Source organism: Psammomys obesus, unplaced genomic scaffold, assembly GCF_907164565.1.
Source record: "Psammomys obesus unplaced genomic scaffold, mPsaObe1.curated_primary_1811, whole genome shotgun sequence".
NCBI lineage: Eukaryota > Metazoa > Chordata > Mammalia > Rodentia > Muridae > Psammomys > Psammomys obesus.
The window spans coordinates 1,617,889-1,645,168 of record NW_026592509.1 but is presented as its reverse complement, the minus strand read 5'-3'; the positions used below and the strand labels follow the sequence as shown (position 1 = coordinate 1,645,168).

Sequence of the window (27,280 nt, the reverse complement as noted above, 5' to 3'; positions counted from 1 at the left end):
TTCAACCACACCCCTCCAAGAAAACAGAAACAGCTTAGGCAGGACAGGACGTGGGAGGCAGACTCAGCTGGAGGAGATATGGCCTCCAAACCACAATCCAGTATAACTGAAAGCAGGTGAAGGCTCAAATAGACTCAGTTCTTTGGCCTCAAAGGATCACAGACAGGTTACAATAGCTGAAGGCAGGTGAGGAGGAAATGGCCTTGCCTGAGGAACACATCCCTAGACCTAAAATAGAAGTTCCCCAGGCAGTGAGAGGCTCCCCAACCACCACAGCCCAGGGCAAGCAGTGGCATGGTCAGCTGAGGATTTATTGGCATAAACGCAACCATATAAAAACATAAGTTATGAAAAACACAGTCACGATGTACCCTCCCATCCCCCAAAGCCCAGCCCCTAAGCCCTCTTCTGCAGGAGGGCCATCCTGGCGCCTCCTCAGCGCATCCGGTAGTCGGTGGAACAAGAGAGCTCGCACAGCTGACCTTTGAAGTCCAGGTCGATGGTAAAGTCCAAGTCGCGCTGAAGGGAAAAGGTGGGAGATAAGGCTCAGACGTGCCCTCAGGCCAAGGTGAAGTGTATTCCAACTCCTGCTAGCTCACTGCAGACCCCGAACCCTGGCTTAATGACAGCACCATAGGTCATCTTCACCCATGCTCCCCAGCCATCACCAGAGCCCAGTCTGGATCAGTTTCTGCCACACAGAGCAACGCCACCCAGCACCTATAAGGCAGACTCCCGGGGCTTCTCCTTCACTTTCTCAGCCCTCCACTGTCTCTGGTCCCCTGCAAGCACCCACCCAGAGAGTAAGGCTGGGCCACTGAGGGCTGTTTCTATCACCTGCTCTCTGGCATCTGCCACTTTGACATGTACAGGCAGTGAGGTGATTGCTGTGCCCACAGGGAGGGTACTGAGCAAGGCTTATCACTGGACCCAGCAGCCATGCTGGGACTTCCTAAAGTACTTCCTATACTCCCCAGGCTCACACTGCCCAACTCTACCCAGACCCTGATTTTTCTGTACTCTTTTGAGCCTCACATTGTTTTTAGCGTTGGGCCTCATGCCAATGGTGCCAAAGATCTCCTCTCCAGTCTTCACCGTTAGGTAGTCCTCCATGTAGAACACAGTCTGCTTCCAGTGTGTGTATGGGGACTCAGGACCTGAAAGGTGGCATGGTCAGTCCCAGCCTTTGCTTCAGTGCCAGCATGCAAAACTAGCTAGTGCCCCACAGGTCTCTACCAGCAAGGCTCTGAGGGCTCTGGTCCCTGTATCCTGCCTGTGTTTAGAGAGCTACACTGGGATCAGACTCTAAACCACGAACAGCCAGGCTGAAACAGGTCCTCAGGGCCCCACTCACCCCCTTTCTTACTGGGATCAACGGTGGAGCCCACGGGCAGAATCACAGGCTATGATAACACTCTAGAGCTGAGCCATGCCCCAGGTCCCCCCAAGTGAACCCAGGCAGGCTCTGTGCTTTTCTGAGATAGGGTATCACCAACTTTCCCAGACTGGTCTTAAACCTTGACAGCTTTCTGCCCTGGTTCCCAAGTGGCTCTATGAGGGTTGTAAGCCCCAAAGGCTCATCCCCTGCTCATCACAGAAACTTCAACCATGCTCTTTTGCCCCTGGCACAGCCCACTGTCCTCACTGGTAGAAAAGCCGGTCCTCTTGTGGCAGCGGGTGAACTCAATGTTGAAGTAGGCCACCAGCGCATGCACATAATCATTCCTCTTCACTTGCAGGCAGAAGGGGGAGGTGAAGGTCAGGTCCTCCACCTTGACTGTGTAGATGTCAACCTCCTGCCAAAAGGCAAGCCCAGCGCTAAGAGCCCGCCCCGCTTGCGATAACTGCTGCCCAGCGCTCAGAGCCCGCCCTGCTCCTGATAACCGCTGCCGGCAGGTCCCTCCCACCACAGAACAACTCCCCCTGCCCCACTTTCTGAAATAGGGTCTTATGCAGCCTAGGCTGGCCCTTAAAGATTATTTATGGGTGCTGATGGGATAGCTCAGTGGTTAAAAGTACTGGCTCCTTTCCCAGAAGTTCTGGATTCAAATCCCAGTACATCCAAGGGCAGCTCACAACTGTCTAACTCCAGTTCCAGACCTGGTGCCTTCTTCCACAGGCATCAGGCATATACCTGGTGCTGAGGCCTACACGCAGACAAACACTGGTACACACTAAACATATATAATACTATTTCTGTATGTGTGAGTCTGCTTGAGTTTATAGAACCATGGCATGGAGATGACCAGTGAGGCTAGGGTGTTGCATGCCTGGAACCAGGAGTTATAAACTGTATTGTGAGCAGCTGCCTGACATTCCCTGAGAGAGCAAAAAGTACTCTTAAGCACTGAGCCACCATCTCTCCAGTACCGACTCCTGATCCTCAGACCACAGGCACCTAACAAATTAACAGAAGGAACCACAGCAAACCAGCAACCCCCCAGGCAGACACCCCTACCCCCATAAACCAGCTCTGCCTGTCTGTGCTGTGCTGCCAGGGGGCCTCACAGGGTTCCTTGCACTGACCACCAGGCAGAGGCCCCCTCACATGCCAGCTGCTTCCATCATTGCTGAGGCAGCTTGTCTCAGTGCACTCTACCTGCTGTGTCCTTGCTATCTGAAATTCAGTACCAACCATGGTCCTCACACCTCAGACGGTGGGCCCTATTATCTTCCCCATGCCTCTAACGGCCAGGTCAGGGACCTGGAACCCCTACTACTCTGAGTTACCTTTATGAGGCAGGCGTTGGTGACAAGCTGCTTTGGGTCTACCACGTCCACCAGGGGCTCCTTGATGGCCACATCTTTGATGCAGGACATATCAAAACCATATACATTCTCCCACCCTAGGTACAGAGAATCAGGTGAGCTATGGAATCCAGGTCCCACCCTTGACACCCACCTGCCCTCACTACCACAGGCCCAGCTCACAGTGGATCTTGTAGTCTTTATACTGTCGGTCCTCAATGGCTGTCACATAAAGGGTGGCCCGGTCTGGGAAGATGAGGCCATCAGGTGCCTGAGGGAGGGGTTGGGTGAAAGTAAGAGACTACCACCATCTTAGCAGACCCAACTGTCCACCCTACCCGGCTCCCTGGCTCACCATCACCTTCCAGAGACCCCTTAGCTGTCTGTGCCTCACTCTTATCCTTGAGTCTGGTCCCTATGCAGCAGCCACAGGGCACCCAGAGCCCAGGCTGTCCCACAGTTCTTGGGATTCTGGAAACACTCCAGGGGAAAGAGGTCCACCTCCCCATTCTGTACAGTGCCCTCCAAACCCTCTTTGGGTTCCTCCCAACTCCCACTGCCCTTTCATCTCCTTTCTGCTTTCACACAGCAGAACCACTCCTGATACAAGACCTCTGCACCGGCCTTCTTCTTCTTCTTCTTCTTTTTTTTTTTTTTTTTTTGGTTTTTTCAAGACAGGGTTTTTCTTTGTAACCTTGGCTGGCACTAGGTTGACCAGGCTGGCCTTAAACTCAGAGATCTGCCTGTCTCTGCCTCCCAAGGGCTGGGATTAAAGGCGTGTGCCAGTCCTTCAGTCCCCTCTTCCTGGGAAGGCCCACTCCACACGAATACCTGGTGGGCCCTCTTTGCTGCTGCCTTCTTAGCCTGTACCTATCATACCCCAACACATACGCAGCCCTGTGGGGACCCCCACGCCTCACCAGCCACTTGTCACGGGCGTGCAGCACAGTGTTGAGCATGGACTCGTAGAAGAGGCAGTAGCCCATCCACTCGCTGATGATGATGTCCACCTTCTCCACGGGCAGCTCCACCTCTTCCACCTTGCCCTTGATGATGGTCACCACTGCAACCACAGGAACCGCATGCCAGCCAGGGTGAGGACTGGCAAGATGGCTCCAGACACCCACACAGAACTCTGGTCAAGCACCCGCCATCTGTCTTTTGAAATGGTCTCATTATGAAGCTCTGGCTGGCCTGGAACTTGCTAGATAGATCAGGCCCAACTCAAGGCACCCAGGTACAGGCAGTAACAGCTTCATGCCTTGTCTGTGGGGCTGGGAGGGGCTCTGCTAAAAGCCTAAGCTAGTTACCCTGTTTTTTATTTTTTGGTCTTTTTGTTCTTTTGTCTTTTTTTCCCCCAGAGCCGAGGACTGAACCTAGGGCCTTGCGTCTACCACTAGAGCTAAATCCTCAACCCCGAGGCCAAGCTTAACACTCTCCAGGTCTGGGTTTCCATTCCTAGCAATGCTCAGATGAAATATATTTTCTATTCAGTAGACTTGAAACAGTAAGTAAAGGTGTGGCACCATTTTTAAAAGAAGGGCAAGTGGGGTTGGCTCGGTGGATTAGGAGCTTGCCACCAAGCTCAGTGATCTGGATTCCAATCCCAGGGCCCACAGGGTAGAACGAGAGAACTGACTCCAATTATTTGTTCTTTCACCTCCACATAGGCCTTGTTGGAGCACCCCCCATACATAAAGTGTTAAAACAACAAAAACTATATAGCCAGCCAGGCATGGTGGCACAAAGGTGTCACCTCCCAGCTACTTAGGAGTCGGAGGCTTCTTAAGATTTAGTTACACACAGGAGCACTTTATTTGCACGTACGCCTGCATGACAGAAGAGGACACTATAAAGCCCATGATAGCGGTGATAATATAGCTAATAAGATAATACAGCTCACAACGATATAGCTGTTGTGAGCCGCCATGTGGGTGCTGAAAATTGAACTCAGAACCTCTGGAAGAGCAGACAATGCTCTTAACCACTGAGCCACCTCTCCAGCTCCAAAACCCAAATATAAAGGGGTCAGTGAAGCTTCCAAGTGACATTCCACAAAATCTTGCCTTCAAATGCAGATCACCAAGTCTGCAGTCACTTATTAGTTAAGTACAAAAACAACTTTTAAAGTGAGCACCGTCACCCAGACCCTAGTAGTTCACACCTGCCCCTGCCTGCCTTTCCCTTTGAAAAGACTATGGCAACTCCTAACTAACTTTCATATTTTTTCCTTTTTTAAAACAGAGTACCCTATGTAGCCTGTCCCGGACCTCAACCTCCAAGGAATGGAATGACAGAATATATACCACCAGGACCTTCAGAGTTTAGAACTCCCATCTTTTATAATGCTAACTGCAGGCTGAGTTTGGGAGCCCACATCTTTAATCCCAGCTCTTGGGAGGCAGAGGCAGGTGGATCTCTGTGAGTTCAAGGCCAGCCTGGTCTATATAGTGAGTTCCAGGACATCCAGGGCTACACAGTGAGACCTTGTCTCCAAGTAAATAAAAAAAGCTAACTGCATCAAAAACTAGTTTGATGTGAAATAGCATATGCCAGAATTCAATGTCTAAGGCAGATTAAAGGCCTCTAACAGACAATCTTAACATGTGTACATGTGAGTCATGAACAAGGCCTTGGAGGAAGCTGTGGACATACTGGCAGCATGTGCAGGGGTCTCAGAAAGCGTCAGCCATGATCAGAGTAGGCTCTAGACATGAGGCAGGCCCTAGACATGACAACTGAGGGATGGGACACCCTTGCACGAGGGAAGCCCCAAAGCTGACCATCCTCCCTGAACATCCTCGCCAAAACCCTAAAGCACCCGGCCCGACACCCTGACTCACTATCCTCTAACATGGAGGAGCCACTAGCTGTCCCCTGTGTTCTCTAACTCTGCACTGAGGCCCCCAAGAAGCTGGCTGCAGTATCCTCCTTCCCCCTTCTCACCATGGTCTAACTTGTTGGCTTTGACAATCTTCACAGCGTAATCGGAGATACTGGAACACTCAATCTAAGGCAAGAGAAAGGAGGGTGAGACTGAGTCCAGTCCTTGCCCTGTGTACCCTCTCCAGCCCCCAATCAGCTCAAGCCCCAGCAGGCCCTTTGCCTCGAGACTCACCCCGATAACCTTGCGGGCTCCTGCCTTGGCAGCAAACATGCAGAGGATGCCAGTGCCTGAGCCCACGTCCAGCACCACCTTGTCTTTGAAGAGATGCCGATTGTGAAACATGGAGTTGCGGTATGTGAGGGTACGCACCTCATCCTTCAGCATCTCCTGGGCATGGAAATAGAGGACCAGAGTGAGGGGCACACAAGCCTGGATGCTACCACCATACCAGTGGTCAGCAAGGCTGGCGTTTAGACTCCTCAGAGAGTTCCTTTCTATTCTGCAAGCTTCCGTTGCAGCGAAAACCCACACTGGCCAAGTTTAATCAGTGCCACCCAAGTCCCAGGGATGAATCAGAGGCTAAGGCAGGAATTATCTTGGGTTCAAGGCCAGCCTAGATCACCAGAAGGCATCATGGTACTGGCCTGTCATCTTAGGCTGTTTAGGAAACTTAGGCAGAAGGAACATAAGTTTAAGGCAGGCTCAAACAAGTTAAAGAGAGCAGACAGAGACAAACAGCAGGTAGGTTGTTGCATAGCACATGAAACAAGAAGTCAATCAACCCTTGGCGTCTCCTCTCAAGTCCCAGCCACCTTGTTTCCTGACATGGTAACTGAGACCTGGGCAGCTGCACAACTGGGTTAGGCTGGTTAGCCACAAGCCCAGGGCAGCCTGCCTCTACCTCCCAGAGCTGAGATGACACAAGCACACACTACTCAGCATGCAGGCACACAGAGGCCAGAGGACAACTTTCCCCACCCACCCTGAACTCCAGGAATCTGACTCAGGTTGGCAAGCTTATGTGGCAGAAACCTTTACCCACTAAGCCATCTTGCCAGCCCTAGGTCTGGCTTTTTAAGTGGGTTTTGGGGATTAAACTCTGCATGGCAAGCCCTTTAATAAGTGAAGTATGTCCCCAGGCCCCCAAAACTTCAATTTTGTTTTATGCATATTTCCAAATTTTCCCTTTTTGATGCTGGGAAGAAAGGACAGGATCCAGCATGTGCTAGGCAACTGCTGTCACTTAGCCACATTCCCAGACCTTGGCCCAGTTTCTTTTTCTTTCAAAGGCCCACGAAAAGACAAGGCTTCCTCAGGATGCCATTTCAGTTGCACTGAGCCCTATCTTTGCCATCAAAAGGCTTGTAGTGTAGCATGCGCAGTGGACGCAGTCCCACTGCCAATCATTAGAGGGCATCAGAGTCCAGCATGGCCTGACCTCACCTCCAGGTCTGGGGCACACAGGAGCAGCAACACTCTTATCCCAAACAGAGCGCTGCCCTACAGGGCCTTGGGGGACTCAGTCTCCAAAGCAGTGGACCAGAGGCAGATGGGTAGCAGTAGCCCTCCTGGACAGACTGGCTTTAGGGCCATCTTTACTCACCTCATGGATGCCAAAGTGGGCATAGGAGTCAAAGTAATAGTCTTTGGATGTCATGTCCTCAGCGTTGGGCTTCTCACTACTTTCTGCTTGGCCACAGGAAACCTGGAAGAGGGGGAGTGGCACAAGGGTCAGAGCGGGGCTCTAAGTGCTTCCTCAACCTTCGGACAACCCTATAGCCAGCCCTATAGCACCCCCCCCCCCCAGCATCTTTCTTCCCCAGGTAATGTTTCCACTTCCAGAACCCACCCAGAGCACCATCCAGGGAAAAGCCGCCTCGCCTACCATCTCTCCAGGCTCTATGGCCCATCTCTAGCTCAGCCCACAGCTGGGGAGGGAGGGGTGGAAGGGTAGAGCCAGAGTAGACACATGGAGGGCAGGGGAGGGGGGCTGGAGATGGAGTTAAGGAAGCAGCCATGGTTCTGGGGGAGCCAGCCGGGGCCAGGAAGGGGTCTGCCCTATGTGTTTAGGGGCCACAGAGAGGAAACTGGTTTGGATCAAGAGGACAGTTAGACCTCTTGGGGAGCCGGATAAAGCAAGGTAAGCTTTATGTGGAAGTGGGCTGGGCTGGGGTCTCACAAAAGGATATTTACTTCTTCAAGAGGCGGCTGGAGGCTCATCCCATTAGCCAAGGTGGCTACAAAATTCTAGGAGAGAGTAACAGGGAAAAAGGATTAGCTACTGGGGTGGCTGGGGAAGGCCTGTGGGGCAGAGAGTGTTTTGCAGGTTGGCCTTTTCTGGACATGGGAGTGGTGAAAGCAGGAGCAAGCAATGAGGCTGCAGTTGGGTAGAGAAGGGAGAGGAGGAGGGAGGAAAGGGAAGAAGGCCTCCTGTCCCAGCTGTTGGCTGAAGAGATAGATGGTGGCTAGCCCCGTGTTGTCCTTCTCTAGTCAGGTGCCTGGCCACAGATACCTACCCCATCCGGGCACATGGGCACTGCCAGCTGTTGCTCCCCTTCAGTACCTAATCCCCCCCAGATTAGGTGACATTTCCTGAAACACCCACACCCACACCCACACACTCTAGGCTGAAGTGCCATGAACAAATGAACAAACTGGAGGGAGGGGCTAGGTGCTGGGCACCTGGCTGCTCCACCACAATCCTGTCATCTGGCCTAAGAGGATTCCATTAGAGAGCTGTGGCGTACCACACTACTCAACCTGGGGAACACACAAATGGAGGCAGCTGTGTTTTACCTGGCCCTCTGCATACCTTGGAAAGCGGGATCAGGCCCTCCTTCACACCTCACCTGGGTCCCCACATTGAAACAGCCTTCTCTTTTCTCTGGCCACAAGTCCCGGGGTCACTGCAGTGACCCTGTTAGCTATGTGATCCCTTATCTACTTCAGGTGTCCCCACAACTGACCCTCCTCTCCAGAGAACTTGAAGAGGCATGGACCCCATCAGATTACATCCCATCAATGACTTCTAGACAAGGCTTCCGGAGAGGCTATGGCCACCAAGCTCTCCGTTTCCCACAGTCAGTGAGGGGGTTTCCCATGTGGGCCTATTTTCAATAGTACAGACGGGTATCAGCGGCTGACAACCGGCGGAAGAGTGCTTGAAACCTGAGACTGGGACCTGCCTTCCAGTCCTGGTGGTGAGAGCCTGTCACCTGAGGGGCTCAGGAGACTCAAGGAAGGAAGTTCAACGACAGCCAAGGCTACAGCGTGAGTTCAAGCTACTTAAAAAGTAGACTGGAGTTGGGTGGTGGTGGTGCACGGCTTTGGCGTGCTCAGGAGGCATAACAGACGGCTCTCTGAGTTTGAGGCCAGCCTGGTCTACAGAACGAATACTGGGACAGCCAAGGCTACACAGAGAAACCCTGTCTCGAAAAACCAAAAAAGGTAGACTGGGGAGCAAGCAAGCCAAGTGCTGGAATTTCATTCCCTTTTTGGGGGGAAATTAGGCAAACGTACAAATGTTCAAAAAGGGGTTCCTTGCCATCCCAAAGTTGCAGAAAAAAAAGGAGCTCAGTGAGGGTTAAGGCCCCGTGACACTCCTTCACCTCCAAGGCCGATCTCTGGCCAGCGACCCGAGGGCTATCCCCCGAGGGGTGGGCTTTCAGCCACGCCCCATGAAAAAAAGACGCCCCTCTCACGCCCATAATGACCACGAGGGGGTGCCCGGCGCCGGATCCGATCTCCTCGGTGGAGATGGCCCACTATCTCCTTAGAGGGAGGTCACAGGGCCCTGCCCATCCCCCTCCCGGCTGCACAAGGGTAACCTAGAGCTGAGGAATCGGAGGCCCAAGGTGATGCTCTCCGGACCCACGCGGGTGCACGGAGCCCAGGGCGCATGGGCGTCCCCAGCCCAGCCTGGGAGGGCAGGCGGCGACCCCAGGACCCCGTGAGCGCAGCCCAGGTCATCGGCCCGGGGGCGGGGCCTTTGTCCCGCACGTGGAGCCCGCGGGGGCCCTGGAGCGGCACACCCCCTCCCCAGGCTCCGCCGAGCCACCACGTGCGGCCCAGCGGAAAGGTCCCCACGGCCCGCAGACACGTGCGACGGTCCTCGGCTCGGCTGCGGCTCCCAAAGCCCCGAGAGCCCCGAGAGCCGAGGTCACCCCCGTCACCATCCAACACATCCTCCTTTGAGGACCTACGCGAGGCTCGACACACCCAAGGCCCCGTCCCCACGGTTCGGACCGTGGGGCGCCGGTCGCGCGATGACCCCCGGGCCTAGAGAGCCCAGCTACTCACCTCCATGATGCAGTTCGCGGCTTCGGCTGCCGCCATCTTCACCCGAGTCCTCCGGCCTCCGAGACCCCCCCTTCTCTTCGCTCCCCCCGCCGACCGGGGACCGCCTTTTACCAGAGGGTCCGCCGCCCAGCCCCCGGTGCCCCGCCATAAGTCCTCATTGGCCAGAACAGCCGTCCATCTGAGAGTGTCACGCTGCGATTGGCTGAGAGACGGGTCGGTCAAACCTGACAATGCCCGCCCCCCCCAGCGTACAAAGGCCCGCCCCCTCCTATCCGCTAGGAAGGGAACAACTGTCCGTCTGTCTCCACCAGCACGTGAGACGATTGGGTCGAGCCCAGCGGGTCTTCCCGCCCCTTTCCTCCCAGCTCCGCCTCGGAGCTTCCCGGCGGGCTACGCGCTGAGCGGACGTCGGAAAACGGAGCTGTCTATCATTAAGATGGTCCGCTTCTCCCTCGCTGCCATTGGCTGAGCAAAGGCGACGGCCGCGGCTCTTTCTCCACCCTGTCCAAGCGACCGGCCAAGAAACACAGAGGCCATTGGCCCACGAGTAGACAAGCCGCCTTTGGGCAGCCGCCACTGGCCCTCAGGAATGTCAGTCATCACCATGGCGTCTCCCTTGTTGGGAGGCTTTCTGCAAGAACTAGGGCGCGTGGGTACGTTGAGCTCTAGAGAAACTTCTAATCCCTGGAGGTGGACGGGGGCGCATTCTAGTGTGGGGTTCCGAGACCAGCTTGAATGGCCGTGAGCGCCAGTGCGATGATTCCCACCCCTGTACGGACGGCGCCAAGTTCTGAAGACCTGTGGCCTCCTCGTGGCTTGTAGGTCCTCTGCGGGAAACGTCTATCATCCATCCTTTGTCTGGCCAACTCCTACGCGTCAGTCACCGACAATTTGGATGCCACCTCCTCTAGGAAGGTTCCCTGAATCTGCAAAGAGTTACTCCTTAACTGAGAATGGACACATCGGCCTTTTGCCTTCTGTCCCATCAGTCCTTGGTCCAAGCATAAGATCCTTTAAACTCCCAAATGAGCCCCTCCAAGTCAGGCCTCCGCAGAAGGTATGCGTGCACATCCGACTTGCTTCCGTCCGACTCCTAACATTCAATTACTTTGCTTTCTCCCAAGAGCTGGATTTAAGGCGTGAGAAAACCTTGCCCAGCCAGTATGAATTCTTTTGTGTTTGTGTGTACGCGCGAGCGCGTTTTTTTTTTTTTTTTTTTCCCCCGAGACAGGACTTCTCTGTGTAGCCCTTGGCTGTGCTGGAAGTCAACTGATCTGCCTATCTTTGCCTCCCCAGTGCTGGGATTAAAGGCCTGCGTCACCACGCCCGGCTCAGTATGATTTCTTGATTGACTCCAGCCTGTCCCGCTACTTTACCACAAATCTCTACAGCCCAGAGCCTTTCCCTCCCACAGTTTATCAATGCTCAAGGCCCTCCCTCCCGCCATCCCCTACAGCTTACTAGCTCCTCTGCCCATGACCTTATGGCTTCTTCCAGCACACCCAGGAAGATATCTCAGTCCTTCAGCCACCTCCATTCATTTCAGCTTTACTGGTCCCATCTAGTTTCCTGCGACTGCTGCCACCCTCATGAGTCTGTGCCATTTTACATGGCGCCCCTCTTTTCATTTAGAAAAGGATTAAAAGGCATGTGGTGCCTTGCCAAGCACCACCACCTTGTTTTTTTGAAGAAAAATAAAAATAAAAGGTCTCTCAGTGAGTCTGGAGCCTACTACTCTCAGCTAAACTGGGCAGCAAGTCCCAAAGGTCCTGTTTCTGCCCCCGGAGTGCTGGGATGACTGGCATGTGCTGGGAACTGAACTCAGCTCTTTATGCTTAGGCAGCAAACCCTTTGTACTGATGGAGCCATTGCCCTGGCCCCAAGTGTGGGCTTTTGAACAAAGGTCTCATGTAGCCCACACTGGCTTTGAACTCGCTGTGTAGCTGAGATTCCTCCTAAGTGTTGGGATCACAGGCCTGGTGCATCAAGCCCTGCAGGGCTTAAGGTGCAGTGGCCACACCTCTGAGACATGTCACTCCTCTACCCGCAGCTCTACCCTCCACCAACCTCAGTTCTACCAAAGCAGCGCTGGACACCAAGCCTATTGCTAGAGTGTGCCCAGCTCAGCAGTTCTCAACCTGTGGGTCGCCGAAGACCGTCAGAAAACACAGCCAGGCATGGTGGCACATGGCTGGAATCGCAGCACTCTGGATCCCTGTGAGTTCGAGGCCAGCTTGCTCCACAGAGTGCCCGGACACCCAAGGCTACACAGAAAAACCCTGTCTCAAAACCTCCTTCCCCTCAAAGAAAGAAATACTTACATCACGATTCATTACAGTAGCAAAATTACAGTTAAAAAGTAACAAAATACTTTTATGTTGGGGGGGGTCACCACAACATGAGAAGCTGGAATAAAGGTTGAGGACCACTGCCCTAGCTGAAAAAGTGCAGCTGGGCATTGCCACAAGCTAGGTGTGTATCATCTGTTTCTTCCATATTGGAAGGTAGGAAGAGGAGGGGAAATTCTTGGGAATCCAGAAAACTTACAAGGCTAAGAATCTCAGAACCATACATACACAAGCTGTTCCCCGGGGTTACAAAAGCAGTCAAGCAGGGGCTGAGAGGCTCAGTCTAAGCACCAGCTTCCGGCTCCCTGTCAGATGGCTGGCAACTGCCCGTAACTCCAGGTCTCTGGTCTCTCGGGACATCCACATGCCCCTCACCCCCCACAAACCTGTACCTGTAATTTTAAATTTAAATCTTGTAGACATCTGTAAGCCGAGGTTGTACTCAGTGGTTAAGAAAACGCTTGTTCTTTTTTGTTGTTTAAAGACCTGTTTAAAGTACATGAGTGTACTGTCCTCTCGAACACCAGAAGAGGGAATCAGACTCCATCACAGACGGTTGTGAGCCACCATCATTTGTTCTAGAAACCTCAGCTCTAGGGTATATGTCATTTTCTAATACCTTCCCTGCATGTGTGCACACACAAATACGTACGTACATAAAAAGGCCTTGGGGGTGACTCCGTTAACCCTCTTGTAGCCTCTGCAGACACCGCACACATTCAGTGCACATACTGTTGAGACCTACTCTTCTGGCATAACTGGAGCCACTTGGTTCCAGGGCCACTAGCCACTTCATATTATTGGTGCTGGCACAGAGAACTCTTTTCTGTAGGGTCAAGTTGATGCATACTCTGCAGTGGTTCAGTGGTTTTCTTATTCCTGGCACACTCTGTGGCCTTGCTGTCCCTGGAAATTCCCACAGCTGGCCCTGACCACAAGCTCCACTTAGGACCAATCACAGTAAAGGCAAGTTGGAATTGCTTCGTCTAGTTAACCAAAGTAACGTGGGTCGGAGGTGACCACGCTACAGTACTCTACACTCATGTATAAGCCAGTTGTGGTTTTGCCTTTATAAACTGACTCTGGAAAGCATTCAGGGTCGCAGTCTTAGCACTGAGTCTGGGCTGTGTCCCTGGTCAGTCTTGGGGCGTGTGTTCAATAAACCGTGTGTGGCTGAGATCTTAGTGGTTTGTGTGGCTATCCCTGGACCCTAACAAACATGTAGCCATATGTTCACACGTATGACATTTAATATTTTTTTGCTTGTGGTTTTTGAGGTGCTCTCACAGTATATCCCTGGCAGTCCTGTAACTCCCTGTATAGGTCAGGCTGGCCTCCAACTCAGAGTTCCACCCCATTCTGCCTTCCAAGTACTGGGACTAAAGGAGTGGGCCACACCAGTGTATATCTTAAGAATCAGAACTGCAGGCCAGCCAGGGCTACATAGAGAGGCCCTGTCATTAAAAAAAAAAAAAAAAAAAAAAAAGATGGCTTGTGATAAAGGAAGTCCCCACTCTTGACCTTTCATCTACACACACACACACACACACACACACACACACACACACGTAAACTCAAACACTTTAGTGCTCTAGTGTTGGGGGTGGGCCTGGTGCTGTGTATTCTGATGTTAATTACTGGCCCCCAAGATCTTGTCCCTGCTCAGAAGAGCATGTTCTCACCTAAACCTATCCTTGTTGCCTAAATCATTATATCTGATTGGTTGATTAAAGAGCTGACTGGGCAGAGCAGAATGGGGTAGGCTTGGCAAAGGTTCCTGGGCTTTTGGGTTCAGGACACTCATGGGACAGACAGATTGGAAGAGAAGAGAAGAGAAGGAAAGAGGACATCACGATGGGTTAGTGTGGAGAAAAAAAACCAAAACATGTAGGTGGAGAGGAAGGACTCCAATAACGGTGTGAAAAGGCCCAGATGAAGAGAACAAGCAAGTACCATGGGATTATAGATGGAAGGCAGTTCAGATGAGGAGGATTAAGGTGGATGGTGAGGACACGGACCCAGTGGAGGTGAAATATCTGCCCAGCACAAGGTAAATAAGGCGACTATAAACTCTTAACAGCTGTCTGTGTCTTATTCGAGATAGTGGGTTAAGTAATACCACCGTGATAATCTTAGGGCTGATAATAAATAACGTCGTATAGCCCAACACACTTTCTTTTTATAACTTACTACAACACTCTAGTTAGAGAACAAAACTTTTAATGCAGAGACATTTCTAAACAGTATTTTTGGCAAAAAAGAAAAGAAAAATACGGCGGGGGGAGAATGTGCGTTGTCAGAGCCTGAGGTCAGCCGGCAGCCGTTTCAGGAAGTGCTCAGTCCAAGGGTAAGTCCAAGTCCACCGGTGAGATGGCCAAGATGCCTGCCTGCAGGAGACAAGAGCCCGTGACCTGACGAGGACATCTACTGACACCACTGCAGTGACAGAAAATGGCGGAGGCCTGGGAAGACAGGCAGAGGAGTCTAAGACTCCTCGAGAGGGACGCAGACAGCCAGAGAGAGGGACAGAAAGACAGCGGAGACCAGGAGTTGAGGGACAGACCCTTTGAGAGGGGCACAGACTCCTGGCACTTCTGTGCTGGTCTCTGCTCTAAGGACTGCCCTTTAACTCCATGGCGTCCCTGCCCAGTCAGTCTTCGGCTCTCCTGTCATCTCTGTTAAGAGAAATGGGTATTGCTAGCTTCTTTGCTGAGCTCCGCATGCCCATCCTTTCTCTCCACACTCTGCTTTTTAATCTGAATTCCGTCACTCCTCACCTCCCTGTCCCCGGGCTGCAGGATGAGCCCCAGATGCTCGCAGCAGCATGTTTGACCTGGTACTCACACTCAGTCTTGAGAGAACCTGCAGCCTCATCAACCCGTGAAATCCAGAGTCCTTCCTGCTGGGACTGGCACCCATCTCCGGGCCTTTCCTGGTCTAGCTAAAATAGGCAGGATGGGGCTGTGCACACTGTATTCTCAGAGTCCTCATCTCAGGGTGATCAAGGGCTATTCCATGTGTGGCTGTGTCTCTAGAACACACTTTTTTTTTTTCTCTCACAAAGTACTGGACTCTACTGTTGAGCTATATCCCAACCTTCTTTTGTTCATATTTTGAGACAAGATCTCACTAAATTGTCTAGGATGACCTTGAACCTACGCTGTAGCCCAGGATGACTTTAAACCTAGGTGTTTTTGCCTCGGCCTCTCTGGTGCTTGAGATGATAGGCCTGTACTACCACATACCATCCTCCTCACTCCTCTCCCCCCAGGGTACATACCCCTCCCCAAAACCTCACTATGTAGCCCTAGCTGGTCTGGAATTCCCTATGCACACTAGGCTGGGCTTGACTCTGGCCTGGGACTAAAAGTATGACATCGTGCCAAGCAGATTTGCTTCTATTTGACGTGTATAAAATAATAAACAGGCCAGGGAAGACCTCAATGGGTCGATACTCAACATAGGAAACGGGTCCAGGGGACGAGCCTTTGGCATGAAGAGCTGGAGACTAAGGGCACTACATGTATACCCATGCACCCCTGCAGAATCCATTCTCCACTGCACAACCATCCGAGGACAATGAGTTGGATGAGGAGACTTGGGAGTCCGGTGAGCTAGTCTCACTGTTGGTTCAGGTGGGCCTCAAACCTCATTAGCACAGTGCCTGGCATACAGCAAGTGCTCAATAAGCATGATGGAACAAATGGAAGAGCTATCAGAGAGCAGGTAAGTCACACCCCGAAACCTGGCAGGTATGTGTGACTTACCCAGCCCCCATGGGCCTGGATCCAGGGCATGAAGCTGTGTACGTGTTCCACGCTGAGGCTGGCCAGGGTCCCCCCCCAGCCCGGCCACACGCCTGCTGAGCTCCATGGCCAGGGCCAGGCGGGCCAATGGCTCTGGGGATGGTGGTGGTGGCGCTGGACATGGCAGCGAAGGGCTCATGCAGCTTGAGGAGGAGCTGCCATCCCGGCTGGAGAAGAGTTCCACAAGGCGGGCGAAAGAGCCTGCTGACAGCCGGGCCAGTTTACGGTGCAGAGCCGGGTCCGATGCCAGCTGAGGGCAGAAGGGCAGTGTCAGTACAGCGACAAGCCCAGAGTGTGGGGTATCCAAGCACCAAGCCCCACCCACCCAAGTAGCCTCTATGGCCTGAGCCAGTAGACTCCTTCAGAAAGGGTACTTAGAATCAGAGCTGAGTACAGTTCTGAGTTATAAATAGTAAATTCTCATTTAGTTAAGAGTCCCTATGAGCTGGTGGCACTGCCACTTCAGAGGCAGAGGCAGAGGCAGGCGGATCTCAGTGAGGTCAAGGTTAGCCTGCTCTTCAGAGTGAGTTCCAGGACAGCCAGGGCTACACAGAGAAGCCCTGTCTTGAGATGGGGAGGGGAAAAAGAAAAGGAGTCCCTAAAGCTGTGTTTTCCACTAGATAATTGCTGTTATAGTACTGTTCAACTTTGAAAGCCAGATTCCAGGAAACTCCATATTCTTACTGTGGTCAATCAGGGATGTAGCTCTGGCTGGCCATGAATTCATAGATATCCACCTGCCTCTGTCCCAACTGCTGGGATTAAAGGTATGTGCACCCATATCCCACCTGGTTTTGTCAAAACAGGGTCTCCCTATGTGGGTTTGGCTGTCCTGGAACTCTCTGTAGCCAAGGATAACTTTGAAGGTTTTTGTTTGTTTGTTTTTTCATTTATTTATTTACTTACTTATTAGGATATTTTGAAACAGGGTTTCTCTGTGTAGCCTTGGTTGTCCTGGACTCACTTTGTAAACTAGGCCTGCCTTGAACTCACAGAGATCTGGCTGCCTCTGCCTCCCAAGTGTTGGGACTAAGGGCGTGTGCCATCATGCTCGGTGCCAAGGATAACTGAACTAGTGGCAGTGCTCCTGCCTCATACTCCCAGAGCGCTGGGAGGAAGGTTAGGAGTCACCATGCTCCATTACAATTCATTTTAATACCTCCCCCTGCCAGTCATGTACCTGGCCACTTCTTTTGTTTGCTGTTCGTTGTCTTTGAGTATTTTACTTGGGAGAGAGGGTGATAGGGGACAGAGTTAAGGACCTCTGCATGTTATAGAAAGGCTCTGTCACAAAGCCAATCCCTAATGCCTCTGGTGGTTTCTCTTGACTGGACTCCCATGATGTCCCACGGAGGACACTTATTTAAAGTCCTACTGTGGGAGGGCTCCAAGGCTCCTGTAAAGACGTTCTGGTGTTCATAGGAACACTGGAACCCCACGTGGCTCCAGCTCCTGCTCCCTATCCCACAACTGTCCTCTCAAAAGCATGGAGCAGAGGCTGGTCACCTTTTGGTTGATGACTTCTGCCTCCTCCTCCAGCAAGGCTACCAGTCTCCTTAGCAGGGCTTCCTTCTCCGTAGATGGGGGTCCCTGGAACTCTGGGGAGCAGAAGAGAATTGGACTGGGGAGGGGCCCTGGTTTCCCTCTTACCTTCACTGCTTCCCAGGCTCCTCTGATGCTTACCTGGGCTGGGTGGAGATCTCAGTTGCTCTTGGACCAACTGTTCCAGACGCTGGGCAACCAGGGCATAGAAGTCTGAAGTAGCTGGGCCTGGTGGAAAGGATCAACACACTTTGTCTGCAGAACAGCGTGTCCTTACGGGTCCTCTCCTCCTCCCAACTATCTTGCCAGACAGCAACAATTTCCACTTCACAAAAGGGTAAAACTGCAGCTGGTCGTGGTGCTCAGGCTTTAATCCCAGCACTCTGGGAGACAGAGGTAGGCGGATCTCTGTGTGTTCCCGGCCAGCCTGATCTGCAAAGTCCAGGACAGCCAAAACTACAGAGAGAAACCCTGTCTTAAAAAAAAAAAAAAAAAAAAAAAAAAGGTGCTAAGATCTTCAGCCTTTGTAAGTTGCACCCTCAAATTAGACTGAGAACACTCCAGCTGCGCTCTGGAGATTATCACATCTAATAAGGCAAACTCAGCATTCCTGCCACCACCACCGTACCCCTTGTTCAGTTCCCACAACAGCAACTGAGCATAGGACTTATTTTCCTCTTACGTAAGCCATCTAACCAGGCACACTTCTTTATAATCATTTACATGGATGGGTGTTCTGCCTGCATGTATGTCTATGAACTACTCGGGAGTCTAGTTCCTGTGAAGGCCAAAAAAGAACATCAGAAGTTGCATGACTTAGCAGTTAAAAGCACTGGCTTTTCTTCCAGCAGACATAGGTTCAATTCCCACCACCCACATGGTAGCTCCCAACTTTCTGTAACTCTAGAACCATGAGATCCAAAGCTTCTATTTTTATTTTTTTTAATTCATTTGATGGGTTGTGGGTGTTTTGCCTGCATGTGTCCTGATGCCCTTGGAGCCTGTAAGAGGGCCTCCTTTCTTTACTTCCTAAAATGTGCTATCAGTCCTCACTTACATGCTGTTGGGACCCGAATATGAGGCTTTGTGCGTAGTAGGCAGGCAGTCTACTGGCTCAACTACATTGTTGTAGTCCAGGCTGGCCTTAAGCCCACAGCAGTCCTCCTACCTCAGCTTCCCAAGTGCTTGCTGACTGCAACAATGTGTCACCACACTGAGGTCTGTTTATCCTCACTGAGCAAGTCCTTTCTTCCAGTCCTTCTCTGCTACTTTACAAAGAGGAGCAAGGAGGAGAAAGGATTTGCCCAGGCACATTACCAGGGTGTTGTAATTGCCAACCATGCCTCCTGTCTCTTGTGTTGGGGTACTGGGGTTACAAGGAAAGAGAGAGTTACCTAAGGAGGGTGCCAGAGCACCTCCCTCTGGTCACCTACAGAAATCTAAACTGGAGCTCTAATTTAGGATGCCTGCCTGTGATCCCAGTAGGGGGTAGACTGAGGTGGGATGGCTCAAGCAAATGTGACTATGTCTCAACACTGCCCTTACCCCATAGAAAGAATTGTAACAGGGAAGGAAAATGGTTATGGCTTGTGCTGAAGCTGAGCAGTGTTAACCTTGTAATGGGTACTGTCTGGACTTTTGTAACCAAAGCTCCTAGCCCTGAAAGTTTCACAGGTAACCTGGATAAATCTCTTACCAGGCTCGGAACCATAGCAGGGACGGAGGGGCAGGAAGCAGGGCCGAGAGGACTCCGGGGCAGGGTTTCCTCTCCCCAGGGGACATGGGAGGCATCTTCGAAGGCGGCTCAGGAAATCTGTTGGCTCTTCTTGGGCAGGGCTCCTGGGGACAAGAACCTCGGAGTCAACCTAAAGCATTCTGAGCAAGCAATTCCTTCGACCTCTCACGGAAGATCACTCTTGAAACTTGAGACTGGTATATGGGGTCAGTTCCGAAGGGAGTAGATAAGCTGGGATCAATATCAAGACTCAGGAAGACCTTCTAATCAAAGGCTGGCACTGCGGGAGTGGAAGAGTAATTCACTCACCTGGGTGGAGCTGGGACAGGAGACCCCGCAGCTTCTCCGCGCCTAAGGAAGGCGGCCAGGACCCTCAGGGTGTCCTCTCGGAGGCCCAGCTCTTCAGAGCCGGCCATGGAGGCGCCTGAGGGAGAAGAGAGGATGTACCCAAGGGCAGTGATAAACTCAAAACTTCCGAGTCCCTGAATGAGGAGAGCGCCAGAACTCAGGAGATCCTAGAAGTTGGCTAAGGGCCAGTGGGACAGTTGATTCCGTTGAGGAAAAAGGGTTTGAATTATTGGGTCTAAAAAAAAGGAGGTAGCTGAGTGCTTGGACTTCTACATCCAGGAGCGGGAAGGGGATCTGGAGCTCCCTCCCAGCCCTAGATGCTGAAGGAGGAACTTATCAAGCTACTGAAGAACGTAGAGAATAGGGAACTACTAATCCTAGTATGCTTTGCGACAAACACTGGCCCGGTTTCCCTGCTTTTGTACCGAGCAGCCTGCTGGGAAATGTAGTTCCAACTACCTCTGGCTGGCATCTGGAGCCCCGAGGTACTTGGACGTCCGTCAAAGAGGCAGGACTGGCTGTGGCCGCTCCTGCAACTCGGTTCCCTCCCTGGCAACCCGCTCACCTGATTCGGGGTTCCGCCCCTCACCTAGTTTGGGGTTCCGTCCCAGACGTGTCGGCGCCCACGCTTTCACTCAATCTCTACAAACTTTTCTTCGGAAGTTCAACTTTCCCGCGCTTGCGCATTGAGCGGACCCGGTAACCGCCCCAACGTCGAATGGGTGGGCTTTATGACAGCCTTATTTGCATATGGCGTTCCCAGCATGCCTATGGGAGGAAGGCCAAAAAAGGGCATTGAGGGAGTTGGGCTGCGCTCAGCCGAAACGCTCGTCTAGCTTTTGAGTTTCTCATCTGAATTATGAGAAAATTGTTTTTATCTCAAAATATCGTTACAAAAGAAAGCCCCACCGCTCAGAGGGTTAGCTGACAAGAAGGGGGGTTGCGTCGCTGCGAGTCTCAGAACTCCTGGGAGCCCCAAAGCCAGTGCTGGCACCAGCGCCCCAAGAGCGCGCGATTCCTCCCCCGGTAGGTAACACGGAAGAACTGGGAGGGTGGCGGCCTCAGGGTGCAGGATGGGGCGCAGGAGCTCCACCACCGACAACCAGAAGCGCCACGCATTGTAGACCTAAGTCTGCAGGCTCGGCACCCAGGCCAGAGGCCGTGAGTGCCGCAGGTTCAAGGCCAGAGTAAGTTTGAGGCTTGCTTGAGTTACAGAGGGCATTCGAAGCCAGCCAGACCTACATAGTGTGTCCCGGGCTAGCCTGGGTTTCACAGTGAGTTGAAGACAAGCCTTGGCTACATCGCTGTTGAAGGCTAGCCTGTGCCACATGCTAAGACCCCCCCCCCCCCGTCTCAAAACATCCATAAAAAACAATATAGGAAAAAAAAGAAGAAGAAGAAGAAGCTTGGAGAGAGGCGACAGCACTTGGGGGTACCTGGCAGAAGACCTGGAAATGGATAAGGGTTTTCTGCAAGGGTGAGGTTTGTGAGGGAGCAGTCACGGTCCTGAATAGAGTAGGGAGAGAGGGCCCGCCCTGGAAGTGGGGTACCGCTTCGAATAACAGAGAGCGGTCTGCAGTTAGAAAAGCGAAGAGACCTGTGGGTACAGTTTCTACAGAAGACTGGGGAAGGAAAGGCAGTTCCATTGGAATTCCCTTTTGTCCCCAAGAAAGCCTGAGTGAAGGAGGACTTGAGCTGTGGCGCGTCGGAGAGCTTCCAGTGCATTTGCCCCTTGACATGCAGACTCAGGACGTGCCCGGAGGTCGGAGCATGGGAACCTCGAAACCACGGATCTTGCCCTGGCTGGTGTCCCAGCTGGACCTGGGGCAGCTGAAAGGCGTGGCCTGGCTGGACGAGAGCCGAACGAGGTTCCGGATCCCGTGGAAGCATGGCCTGCGACAGGATGCACAGATGGCTGATTTTGGCATCTTCCAGGTGCTGAGGGCCAAGAGCCGGGCGTCAGGGGCGGGATCTTACTATTGAAGGTGGGACGGGACTGGAGGGAACTGATTGGCAGATTCCAGGAATAGAACCCTGAAAGCCAGGTTGGGTCTCTGAACGTTCTACAGCAGTGGTTCTCAATCTGTGGGTCATGACGCCCTCTTGTGGGTTGAAACGACCTTTCATCGGAAAATATTTACATCACAATTTACAACAGTAGCAGAAATTAGTTATGAAGTAGCAACAAAAATAATTTTAGGGTTGAGAACCTGTTCTAGAGGATGGGAAATCTTTGGGGGTGGGCTCTTGGTTTTAGAGCCCTTAAAACCTTGAGAAAAGTTGAGACTGCCTTAAAGATGGGGTTATCAGCCGCCAAAGCAGCATGGACTGCTACTTTGTGTCCTAGGAGTGAAACACCAAGTAGGCCCTAGAAGGCTGGCTTAGGACATGGCGGCCCAAGTTTGTAATCCCAGCATCTGGGGTAGCAGCTGGAGGGCCACAAGTCGGATCCCAGCTTTGGTTGTAGTGTGTGAGACCCTGTTTCAGAACCAAAAAGAAAAACTTCTTTTGGGTGTGGACACTAGTGGATAGGGATGAGGATGTCCGACCTAGGGGCTCAGTGAATATGAGAACTTGGGTCAGGGACCACAAAAGTATGGAACATGGTGGGTGTCAGGACCTCAGTCAGGGCCGAGTCTCACTCATCTTCCCTACTGTCCTGCGATCACTGGTGTGTCAGGCCTGGGCCGAAGCCAGTGGTGCCTACACCCCAGGAAAGGATAAGCCAGACCTGTCAACCTGGAAGAGGAATTTCCGGTCAGCCCTGAACCGAAAAGAAGTGTTGCGATTAGCCGATGACCGAAGCAAGGACCCTTTTGACCCTCATAAAGTGTATGAGTTTGTGACTCCAGGTGTGTGTAAGCAGGCTTGCTTGGGGTCACAAAACTCTTGAAATCAGGAGGGTCTCTGCCACTCACTATACCCACCGCCACTCTGGGCAGGAGCAAGGGACTTTGTACATCTGGACACCTCTCCTGACACCAATGGCAAAAACAGTCCGTCTGACCCCCAGGTGAGGAGGCACCAGTCCTGTGCCTCATCCTTGCCCTGTCCATTAGGCCACCTCTTCCTCCCCGCCCCCAGCCCTTACCCCTGGACCTCCATTCCTTCACCAGTCTGCTACCCTCTTGTCTCAGTTCAGGCTATTGACTAGCAGCTCTTTCCTCCTCCAGGAAGACCTCCTGGAATTACTAGATGACATGGTCTTGGGATCCCTCCCAGATGAGGGGTCCTCAGTTCTGGCTATTGCTCCTGATCACTCTCAGCTATTGCCAAGTCCCAGTTTGGACAGCTTCCCAAAACCAGCACCCCAGGAAAATCCACTGAGGCAGCTGCTAGCCGAGGAACGTGAGTGCCAGCTGTGGGGTGGGAGGGGCTGCAGAAGGGACAGCAGTCCTCACCCTGGGTGCTCTTCATCTCTCCCCTTCACACCATCATTCAGAGTGGGAGTTCGAGGTGACTGCTTTCTACCGGGGCCGCCAGGTCTTCCAGCAGACGCTCTTTTGCCCAGGGGGCCTGCGGCTGGTGGGCGCCGCAACTGACAACGGGACACTGCCCTGGCAGCCAGTCACCCTGCCAGACCCTGAGGGGCTTCTGACAGACAAGCTCGCGAGGGAGTACGTGAGGCACGTACTCAAGGGGCTGGGCGAGGGGCTGGCACTGTGGCGGGCAGGGCAGTGTCTCTGGGCCCAGCGCCTGGGCCATGCCCATTCCTTCTGGGCTCTGGGTGAGGAGCTGCTTCCAGACGTCGGGAGAGGGCCACATGGAGAGGTCCCCAAGGACAAGGATGGAGGCGTGTTCGACCTCAGGCCCTTTGTGGCAGGTGAGTACCGTATGGGAATTGATAGACCATGGTGGTTGGTTGAATTCAGAGCCTGCTACTGAGCTCTGTGGCAGAGAGGCGTGTACCGCCGAGTCCAGAGACTGGCTGCTGGAACTGTTGAACCTAGCGCAGTACAGGCACCAACCTGCGTAAGATGCTCTGGGAACCATTTCATAGTGGACACAGAAATGGTGGTGGGGCTGGGGGCTTGGCTCAGAGGTAGGGCCCTGCCATGCAGCAGAGCTCCGTGGAGAGGCGAGCCTGGCACATGCCTGCAGTGATTTCCACTAGCCAAGCACGTGGGCTGTTGGGAACTCACAGAAGCCACATGCTGAAGGAAAATTCGAAAGCTGTTTTGAGAAAGGGTCTCACTCTAGCCTACTTCCTTAGTGCCCGGATGCCATGCATCAGCAGATACCCACTTTGAAGCTGCATTTATATTAGATACTTCAGTTTTCTGAGGCAGGGTCTCACTCTTGCTGCCTCTGCTGGTCTTGAACTCTCATTCCTCCTGCTGTATCCTCAAGGGCTGGCATTACAGTGCCAACTTAGAGAACCACAGCGAGTCCCAACAGCCTCCTTGGCTACTAAGGCCCACCCTCCTCACTGCTGAGTGGAGTGGGCTGACAGCTCACCCCACAGTGCTGCTGAAGAAGGGAGAGGACATGGATGAGGGCCACTTCATTTGTTCTGCGGGACTTTCCCAGATAGGCAGAGCGTTACCAGGGAAGGTAGCAAGTGAGTGTGTGGGGAGGGGCGGGGGTCATTCTTTCTTTTCTGACATGACTCCTGGATTCCCAGATCTGATCGCCTTCATGGAAGGAAGCGGACAGTCCCCACGCTACACTCTATGGTTTTGTGTGGGGGAGTCGTGGCCCCAGGACCAGCCGTGGGTCAAGAGGCTTGTGATGGTCAAGGTGCCAGCTGTCTTGTGCCCCCCCCCCCCCAGGGACGGGAGGGTCCACTTGTGAAGGAACCTGCAGCAGCCAGGGACTAAAGCTCCCAGGAGCCCCGCCCCTCCAACAGGCCTCTGCGGCCAGTGTTCCCCACCCACGAGTCTCTTGTGTCTTCCACAGGGCCTGGCCTTCCAGAGCTTATTCTGATTCTAGACCTGTAGCTGGCAGCTGCAAGTCTTTGCACCCTTTGAAGCTTACAGCTAGCTCCCAGGAGCCCCTGCTAGTTACGACTGCGGGGGAGGGGGTAGCTACTTCCCTAGCAGCACTAGGCTGGATGAGGGTCCACGCTGGGTTAAGCTGGGGCTCCTAGCTGACTGGGGATCTGTCCTGCCTCCTGCAGGTTGTTCCTACATGTCTCAAGGAGCTGTTAGAGATGGCCCGGGAAGGGGGAGCCTCTTCGCTGAAAACCGTGGACTTGCACATCTCCAACAGCCAGCCTATCTCCCTCACCTCCGACCAGTACAAGGCCTACCTCCAGGACTTGGTGGAGGACATGGACTTCCAAGCCGGCGGGGACACCTGAGCTCTGCTCAGCTGCCACCAATAAAGCAGTTTACGCTACCGTCACCTCTGTGTGCTGTTACGCTGACCCTAGGCTGGTGGTTATTCAGTTTTCCCATCTGCAGCAGGGGTTCAGGTGCTTGGCGAGTGAGGCACCAGGAGAAAATACAGCACGCCTGCCAGCTCTTGGCCTCTCCCCAGGGTCCCGGACAAAGTACTGCCAAGGAGGCAAGAGACAGGACGGGCCCAGGGCTGCACATTCTACCTGCGTGGAGCCAGGGGACGCTGTCCCAAGCCGTGAGCGACCTCAGTAGTGATGAGTGGCACCCGGCAAGCTGCTGTGGTGCAGGCTGACTCGCCATGTAGCCCTTGCTGCCCTCAGCTGCCTTCTATCTAGGATCATGTATTAAGTCACTGCATCCTTACAGGGCTGCTGACACTAGAGGCCACTCAATGGTGACAGCTCCGATGCACACAAAACAGCTCAGTTGCTGCTCAAGGCTGGGCCCTGCCTCCTGTCACCACCACATTCCTGGGTTTGGTGTGACTCCTTCATGGTGACCCCCTCACCCCAACTCTTTCCTCCTGAAAAGAAAAGAGCATTTCATGATTTGGGGGGGGGGGGAGAGGATATCTCTGTAGGCCTCGCTGTCCTTGAACTCACAGAGATCCACTTGCTTCAAAGGTGCACCACTACGCCCGCCTGTAGTTCATGAAATCTTTAATGAAATCGGAAGGGGCATGACAGAAGGGCTGGGCTGTGGGGCAGGCTGAGGGGCGAGGACAACGGGCAGGGGCGGGCAGGGGGGCTCTCCTCTTCCTCACAACAACCCTCCCCCATCATCCCACTGTGGGGGGGCATAGTGGAGAAGCGGAGCCATAAATATGTCCAGAATCTCAGAGGCGCAGGAACAGGGTATGGAGTCTCAAAGAGGGGGAAGGGGCAGGCCTGGGCCACCCTTGTCTGGGGGTCCTGGCTCCTTGGGTGGCCGAGGGGGTCCTGGAGGGTCCCCCGGCTTGCGACCGTGCTTGCGGAAGTAGCGGTAGCGCTGGACGTAGGCCCTCACCAGGTTGCTCACCTTGACAGGGTTGATCTCCCCGCTTTTGCTGTGGCAGATCTAGAGACAGGAACAACTGAGTTCCTGCCAGCCCCAGGGCACCCTCGACCTCAACTCAGTGACTGGGCCTACCCTATGCCCCTCTCCTGGACCCAGGTCCCCATCCCCACGGTCCCCCTGCCCCACCTTGTGGACAGCCTTCCTCAGGATGTCCTTGTACTCCTCCTTCGTGATGTCTTTCTTCTGGTAGTATGGCTTGATGGCCAACTTCACCTCCTCCACTGCCCGCTCCTGTGTGTGCAGCTTCTTCAGATACTGGTGGGTGTGAGACAAAGACAGTAAAGACCAAAAAGTAGGGAGGGCTACAGCGCCCTCACCCTGGCCTGCCTTGTGCTTCCCTTTCTGCGGTCCTCCCAGGCTAGTGGACACCGCAAAGCTAGCCCCTGGGCCGCCCTGACCTACCCAGTCCCCACAGTCTGCTGGGAGACAAACCGATCGAACACTGTACTGTTCCTTTTATGCAGTGCTAGGACGGGAACCGAGGGCTTGCCTTGGGCATCCTCTCTAAAGCTGCATGTTCTTGCTGTCAACTTTTAAATCTCCTGCCTCAAATATAGCAGGATCAGAAGCGTGGCCCCGGCCCACACCCAGCGCAGACCTTACAGGGTACCCCGCTTTGCTGCTCATACTGTGCTCCGGGCCAGGTTGCCTGAGCTCGGGCAGAAGCACAGGATGGGCTGAGCGGTCACCACCACCAAGGAGAGCTGTGCTGGGAGGCTGAGCTTCCTGGCCCAGGGTCCATGACCGCAGGCAGAGCTGCTTTCCCAAAACAGGTTCTTGGAGACCAAGGACAGAGCCCACAGCAACATGAATGTAGGCAAATGGACACTGGGGAGGTCAGCGCACTTGAACACACCTGCTTTGGTGGCAGGGACACAGCTACAGGAAGAGCCAATCTCAGCTCCGCAGCCTACATGAGGCAGAGCAGTGGGTAAGGACTTCAGATGATGCTAGCCAGGCCATGGCCAGGCCAACCCATTGAGACAGGATTTACAGGAAGCAGCTCAAAATCATTTTCAGCCAGAGATGGCCTAATCACCAACTCCTTGCCTCTAAGGCTTCACAAATGCTAGGGTTACAGGCCTGAGTCTGTATGGCCAGCTCGGTCCTAAGTGCTTGACTTAAAAAAAAAAAAAAAAAAAAAAAAAAAAAAAAAAAAAAAAAAAAAA

At 53.2% G+C, this 27,280-nt stretch overlaps 4 protein-coding genes across 8 annotated transcripts in view; 1 reads left to right on the top strand and 3 right to left on the bottom strand.

Moving 5' to 3' along the window:
• Positions 1-293: 293 nt before the first annotated feature.
• Positions 294-10,024, bottom strand: Prmt1 (protein arginine methyltransferase 1). Of its 3 annotated transcripts, XM_055613442.1 has the most exons (11): positions 9,935-10,020; positions 7,829-7,882; positions 7,239-7,340; positions 5,867-6,022; positions 5,695-5,758; positions 3,669-3,811; positions 2,932-3,019; positions 2,731-2,846; positions 1,646-1,796; positions 1,036-1,157; positions 294-519 (listed from the first exon to the last, which is right to left on the bottom strand). In XM_055613442.1, exons 1-11 carry the CDS (start codon positions 9,968-9,970, stop codon positions 436-438), a joined length of 1,116 nt encoding a protein of 371 aa, XP_055469417.1. In that variant the 5' UTR covers positions 9,971-10,020; the 3' UTR covers positions 294-435. The 3 variants fall into 3 exon arrangements, with proteins under 3 accessions (XP_055469417.1, XP_055469418.1, XP_055469419.1); XM_055613443.1 differs by lacking the exon at positions 7,829-7,882 and having other exon boundaries at positions 9,935-10,024; XM_055613444.1 differs by lacking the exons at positions 7,829-7,882; positions 9,935-10,020 and adding an exon at positions 7,521-7,620.
• A 4,476-nt stretch (positions 10,025-14,500) lies between these two features.
• Bcl2l12 (BCL2 like 12) lies at positions 14,501-20,395 on the bottom strand. The gene is given in 8 exon segments (XM_055613607.1): positions 14,501-14,669; positions 16,050-16,124; positions 16,126-16,338; positions 17,595-17,686; positions 17,772-17,858; positions 19,327-19,469; positions 19,675-19,789; positions 20,303-20,395. Coding segments are annotated over 7 exon segments (768 nt in total). The 5' UTR covers positions 19,782-19,789; positions 20,303-20,395; the 3' UTR covers positions 14,501-14,618.
• A 107-nt stretch (positions 20,396-20,502) lies between these two features.
• Positions 20,503-25,059, top strand: Irf3 (interferon regulatory factor 3). Of its 2 annotated transcripts, none has more exons than XM_055613606.1 (8): positions 20,503-20,739; positions 21,457-21,648; positions 22,394-22,565; positions 22,656-22,726; positions 22,887-23,061; positions 23,156-23,536; positions 24,338-24,453; positions 24,833-25,059. In XM_055613606.1, the coding sequence occupies exons 2-8, from the start codon at positions 21,484-21,486 to the stop codon at positions 25,013-25,015; spliced, it is 1,263 nt and encodes a 420-aa protein (XP_055469581.1). In that variant the 5' UTR covers positions 20,503-20,739; positions 21,457-21,483; the 3' UTR covers positions 25,016-25,059. The 2 variants fall into 2 exon arrangements, with proteins under 2 accessions (XP_055469581.1, XP_055469580.1); XM_055613605.1 differs by having other exon boundaries at positions 21,383-21,648.
• Positions 25,060-25,697: 638 nt separating this feature from the next.
• Scaf1 (SR-related CTD associated factor 1) overlaps positions 25,698-27,280 on the bottom strand; it is a 12,921-nt gene continuing 11,338 nt past the window's right edge. For both annotated transcript variants that reach the window (XM_055613490.1, XM_055613489.1), the window contains 2 exons: positions 26,238-26,366; positions 25,698-26,111 (listed from right to left, as the gene is read on the bottom strand). In XM_055613490.1, the coding sequence (XP_055469465.1) occupies positions 25,920-26,111; positions 26,238-26,366 (321 nt within the window). In that variant the 3' untranslated portion in view covers positions 25,698-25,919. The remainder of the gene's footprint in view (positions 26,112-26,237; positions 26,367-27,280) is intronic.